The sequence below is a fragment of the Phoca vitulina genome, unplaced genomic scaffold, assembly GCF_004348235.1.
Source record: "Phoca vitulina isolate PV1807 unplaced genomic scaffold, GSC_HSeal_1.0 scaffold4, whole genome shotgun sequence".
In the NCBI taxonomy this organism is placed as follows: domain Eukaryota; kingdom Metazoa; phylum Chordata; class Mammalia; order Carnivora; family Phocidae; genus Phoca; species Phoca vitulina.
Window position 1 is genome coordinate 34,880,568 of NW_022589707.1, and position 6,522 is coordinate 34,887,089.

The 6,522-nt window shown below is 35.5% G+C and overlaps 1 protein-coding gene across 1 annotated transcript in view; it reads left to right on the forward strand.

Annotated features, from left to right (window-relative positions):
* The window catches only part of TBX20 (T-box transcription factor 20), a 59,977-nt gene that overhangs the window by 21,337 nt on the left and 32,118 nt on the right, over positions 1 to 6,522 (forward strand). Inside the window, exon 6 of the mRNA XM_032401194.1 lies at positions 137 to 213. Coding sequence (XP_032257085.1) covers positions 137 to 213 — 77 coding nt within the window. The remainder of the gene's footprint in view (positions 1 to 136; positions 214 to 6,522) is intronic.

Here is a 6,522-nt window from a genome sequence, read left to right on the forward strand (position 1 = left end):
TCCACCCTTCTCAGGATCCTGAGAGACATTAAGTATTCTTGGGGCGGCATGGAAAATGAACAAACTCTTTATTTCTGATTTTGCTTCCTTGACCTCGGAAATGATATTGTTCTGTTACCCATTCATTCCTTTGCAGATAACCAAGCTGAAAATAGATAGCAACCCTTTTGCCAAAGGATTCCGGGACTCCTCCAGGCTCACTGACATTGAGAGGTAATGAGAATTTTCTGTTTACTTTTTTGTCCAGATAAGATAAAGAGAAGAGTGAGTTTGTAAGAACACACTCCTTTCAACGCCCACATGCCATAACCCTACTGTAGATAGTCTCCGATCCCCCCAGCCCACCTTCCCTTCCACCTCGAAGCCCTGTAGACATGCAGCTGCTTAAACTCTGACAGCTGCTGCACCTGCATCTGTTCCGCGCTGTTTCCGAGGAAGTGGTTTCTTTGGTCAGGACATTGACTCAACTGTAAAAAAGGAGGGTTTCTTCCTTATCAAAGATTCAGTCCTTTTGATGATATTAAGCTGTATCTCTTAGGTGGCAATCTGCAGAGAAATGGAATCTTGATAGTCTTAGCCTTCTGAAGTGGACATATTAGCGAGCCTGAAGAATATGAGTAGTTTGGAACTCTGAAGCAAGGAGATGTCATTTAATTCAAGGCACATATTTTACATATGGCATAGACTACTCATATTTAATAGGAGAGACATCAGGTCTCAGGACCTTTAAGAAGACAAGTGACAATCACGGGCCTGTAACTTACTCCACTTTTTACTTAATTAAAATGGTTTACACAGTGTGAGATCATCTTCATGGTGAGTAATGACTACGTTGAGATCCAGAGCTTGCCCATAGGAATGTCAAAAAAATGATGTGTTTTTTAGGGAGAAGATTTTTCAACCTAACAGATTATTTGTAACTCTTACACATACTATGGAACTTTCTGTACTTCTTTTTTGTGTGAGAACATTTAAGTTCTACTTTCTTGGCAGATTTCAATTATACAATAGTGTTATCAACTCTAGTCAATATGTTATACATTAGATCTTTAGACCTTATTCATCTTCTGTACTTCTTCTTTTATGTGGCCCAGAGTCTTTCTTTGACAGGTGGTGTACCCTAGCCACCAGAACCTCTGGTGTATTTTACCTCCAGGTCTTTGTGTGATTTCCTCCCCACCAATTGCTATACATTTCTGTCACACTCTTTGTTACCTAACACATGGTCACATCTCCTGACCTCGCCACTTCTCTCCAGCCTTCCTGGAAATGCAGTTGAAGGGGTCATAGCATATTTTAGCAATATCTATCTAATCCTTCCTTCAGCCCTCCCAAGTAGCAGAGCACAGCGGGTTTTGATTTGGAGGAAAAGATATAGAGGCTCAGTGAGGAGGCAGAGAAGCCAGCAGGAGAGGCTGAAAGTGGAGCAGGTGCTGTGGGATTCAAGTAGAAGAGAGAAATTAAGTCACTGGAGAGCTTGACAAGTGGTTGAGGGGGCTGAGATCAGGGAAGGAAACTTGAGCTTGTGGTTGGAAGTCGATTGCAGACTGCAGAGAGACACCAAATGGATAGCTCTCCAATGAGGTGGGACATAGGCAAGCAGATAGGCCTTGAGACCCAAGGCAGTGAGAATGTGGCATCAGCAGTGTGGGTGACAAGTAAGTCCATTTACAAAGGCTGCTTTCATTCAGCCATGACCTTTTTCATCTCTTATTTCTGGAGAGCCAGAAGCAGTGACTCCAACTGGATGTATACAGGTGGGATTAGAAGCGAACTTCTTCATTTCAGTCAGGTAGCAGATAAGAATGAAGACAGTGGCTCAGTGGGACAGCAGTGGTGTGTTTTTATAGTGTGTACCTTATCTTCTATCTCAGATCAGGAGGTGAGCATGATATACTGGGAGACAAACTCATGGGTTAGAGTCCCAGCTCTGCCTTGTACTGGCTGAGTGATCCTGGAGTAGTCTCCCAGCCTCTGTTTCCTTATCTAGAAGATGGGAAAAATAACCCTGCTCCTTCAAAAGTTTATTATGAGAGCCAAGTAAGCTGACATTTATGAAACACTTTATAAATCTAAAAATGTGAAATAATTATAATTATTATTTTTTGCCCCATCTAAGTGTACTTCTAATAGTCTTAATAAACTACTCCTAGAGTAAAAATAGCCCCTTATTTGCACGTGTGCTCACGAGATACGAGTCCCCAGGCTGACTGCCCTTTAGAACAGCAGATTTGATAATGCATGCAGGCACATTTTCCACTTATTGAATAAGCATCCTGATGTGGGGAGCACTCACACATCCATGAAACTGAGTAGCTTTCAATGGTCTGAGGGCGAAGAGAGCATCTTCTGTGACCAGCTGAAAGTTTGCAGGATGACCTAACTAGTGTGAAATTGGCCAAGGTTTCGGATATCATTTCCAGGTATTTAAGTCTGAATTTTCCCTAAACAGCCTTTGGGGATGGGTCAAATCAGATCAATTGATCTTTAGAGACCTAAAGAAATTAAATTAGTCTGGAGTCAGTTACTGCACTAAACCATCTAGTAATTGAATTGCTCCTTGTAACTGATTGAAAACAGCCCTATCTGTAACAATATAGGGGACTTTTCCTTATAAGAGATCTGAGACAAAAACACATCTTTTTATGACATGATGACAGAAATTACACTTTTCTAACCTAATTGAATGTGATGTTATAAATATGTGACCTTAATGATTTCAAGTTTCCTGTTCTAGATTTACAACTTTGGTGTGGGACACCCAAACAAAAATGCTTTTGGGACTGGATCTGTTTGCCTTACACCTCCAAACTCAGTGTTTTATTTCTTCTACAATTGTACAAGCTTTTGGGATACCGTATAAGGCATTACAGTTTTCCTGCTCTCATTTTAATGGGTTCTGTTCAGACACTTGAATGTCTCCCATGCTCCGTGTGTAGCCTTACTCTTCAGTGACAGCATCTCCTTCATTTGTAAAAGGAAAACCATCTCATTAGCAAAAGTAGAAAGCATTTTCATCAGACGCTTTGCACATATACCTATAATGGGCAGCTTAGAAGCAAACCAAAAGCCCAAAGGAATTTCTTAATATCACCGAATTCATAATTATTTAGTTCAGAGAAAGAATTATCTGCTGGTCTGTCAGATAATAATAAACAGACTGTTAGTTGGTGTTTTCTTTTTTTGGGGGGGGAGGGAGGGCACTTTGTACAGTAAGGGAAAGCACAGTGTTACTTTTGAGAAAGGAAAAATAACTAGGAGGGTTTTTTAATGATTTCTTCAAAATTAAGTTTCTTTTGTTAGGTTTTGTTTTTTTTTTCTTCCCCAGAGAGAGTTCATGCTCATTGCAGAAAAATCTAACAAGTAAGAAAAAGAGCATAAATAAGTAACAAATTCCATTCACTCAGAGATAACCACTGGCAAAGACTTATATATTCTTCCAGGTACTTTCCTATGCATGTACGAACATTTACTTCCTTTAAGGTTTACACACATACTATTTTTAATCATTTCCTCTTAATATCAATAGATATATGACTATAGTATACTTTTTAATGGCTGCCTAATTTTCCACTGTGTCCGATCACTTATTTGACCAATCCTATGTATTAGTTATTTAGGTTTCCCACTTTTTATTATTACAAACAGTGCTAGGAGGAAAATATATATCTTAACTCATGCTCTTCATTATTACCATAGGATAAATACTAGCAAATAAAAATGCTGGATCTAGGGATATACTTTTTTATTTTTATTTTATTTTATTTTTTTGGTGCAAAATGGTGGTTTTATTAAAGCATGAGGACAGGACCCGGGGGCAGAAAGGAATATACTTTTTTTATTCATAATGTTGTTTTTATTGTTAAAAATTTGGGAAAGACCTAAATATTCACTAATAGAAAAATGGTTTAATAAATGTGTAAGGCCATGCAATGGAATTTTAAAAAATCATGGTAACGTATGCAACATAAAATTTACCATTTTAATCATTTTTAAGTAAACAATTCAATGGGGTTAAGTATATTCACAGTGTTGTGCAACCATCACCATTTTACATTTCCAGAATGTTTCCATCATCCTAAATAGAAAACTTGTACTCATTAAACAGTAACTCCCTATTCCTCCTCTCCCAGTCCCTGGTAATGTCTGTTCTACTTTGTCTCTATGAATTTGTCTAGTTTAGATACTTCATATAAAGGGAAAGATAATACATGTTTTTAAGGTTTTTCATACAAACTGCCAAGTTTCCCTCAAGAATGACTGTCCATGCATGGTCAAGAATACCCATTTCTTGTACCCTTGTCAAACATAATCACCATCTTTTCATCTTTGCCAATTTGACAGGTGAAAATGTGTACTTTTTCTTTTGTAAATTGGCCTGTTTATGTCATTAGCTCTTTTTTTTTCTTTTGGATTGTTTATCTTTTCTTTTATTGATCCATATAAGCTACTTATATATTATATTAGTATTTTTATTGTTTATATATATTGGAACCATTTTGTCAGTTTGAAATTAGCTTTTTAGGTATGTTTTTGATAAATAGAATATTTTATCACCAAATCTGTTTTACTTTATGATTTCTATCTTAAGAAGAGGTTCCCTACTCCAAACTCTATAAATGTGTAAATATTCAAGTACAGATTTCTGTCACTTTACTGCTTTCTAATTTTTTATTTAAAAACTCATACAGTATTTATTTTGGTATGAGATATAAAATAGACATGTCACTGTATATTTTTTTATTTTACATTTTTAAAATTTTATTATGTTATGTTAATCCCCATACATTACCTCCTTAGTTTTTGATGTAGTGTTCCATGATTCATTGTTTGCGTATAACACCCAGTGCTCCATTCAGTACGTGCCCTCTTTAATACCCATCACCAGGCTAACCCATCCTCCCACCCCCTCCCCTCTAGAACCCTCAGTTTGTTTCTCAGAGTCCATAGTCTCTCATGGTTGGTCTCCCCCTCCGATTTCCCCCCCTTCATTTTTCCTTTCCTACTGTCTTCTTTTTTTTTTTAACCTATAATGTATTATTCGTTTCAGAGTGATAGACATTGGGGAGGGTATGTGCTATGGTGAGCACTGTGAATTGTGTAAGACTGTTGAATCACAGACCTGTACCTCTGAAACTGTGTATTTTTTATAAGTGGTTCCAATACCATGTATGTACTAGCATATTCCTTTCCTATTTATTTATAATTCCCCCTATCATATACTAAATTTTTGTCTGTGGTAGTTTTGTAGTCTCTTTATTGATCTTCCAGTATTGTATTAATTTTTGTAAATTGATAAAATATATAAATATTTGATGATACTTAGATATCTGTTATGGCAAACTCCAAACCTTTTTACTTGTTATTTTCAAATTTTCTTAATATTCTTTGACATTTATGCTTCCAGCCTTTGGAATCATTTTGTCAAGTCTTCCCAAAAAAAGTCATTGAAATTTTGACTGGGCTTAGGTTCAATTTATACAGTAATTTGGGGGAGAAAATTGGTATCTTTATAGTATTGGAACTTCCTTCTAGGAATATGTCATGTTTGTCCTTTTATTGAAATGTCTTCTTATGTTCTTTAGAAGTTTTGATATTTTCAAGTTTGTAAGTCCTGCCCATATTTTCTTAGGCTCATAGCTAAGTCTACTAGAGCTACACTGTCCAATTTAATAAATAGCCACTGCCCACAGATGGCTAGTGAGGACCTGAAATGTGGCTTTTCCGCACTGAGATGTGCTGTAAGTACAAAAAAACAAACCCCATGATTTTGAAGAATGAAAATATCTCAAGAATAGTTTTAAAATATTTTTAGATGTAAAAATAATATTTTGGACATATGTTGGGTTAAATATATTAAAATTAATTTCACCTATTTTTTTAAAAATGTGACATCTAGACTATTTAAAATTACATATATGGCTCACACTACCTTTGTATTGAATAGTACTATACTAGAGAGTTTTTGGGAGGAGAGAGCTTGCTTTTGAAAGTAGAATTTTTAATTAGAAATCTACCTAGTTTAGTCTATAAAAAGCTATTGATTTCTATATGTCTTTGGCATACTGCCATTTTACTGAACTTCAAAAAAATAGTTTTAATAGTTTTTCCTTTTAGTCTCTTGAGTTATCCAGTTACATTGCTATATAATTTGCAAAAAATGATAATTTTATCTTTTTCTTTCTAATAGCTATGCTTTTAAAAATGTCTTTTCCTTGTTTTATTACACTGACTTAAAATTTTCCGGGACGCTATTGAAAAAGTAATGATGATAGTTGGCATTTTTCTCTTGTTCTTGACTTATTTAACAATGCCTCTAATGTTTGGTCATCATATATGATTTTCACTGGCTATAGGTTTCAGGAGGATATTCTTTATCATATTGAGGCAATACCCTTCTATGCCTAAAGAATTTTTTGTTATCCTGAATATTAGTTGCATTTATATTTAATGCTCTTTTAACATCTGAGACGATTTTAATTATTTTTCTTTTTTTTTTTTTTTTTTTTAAATGTTTTATTT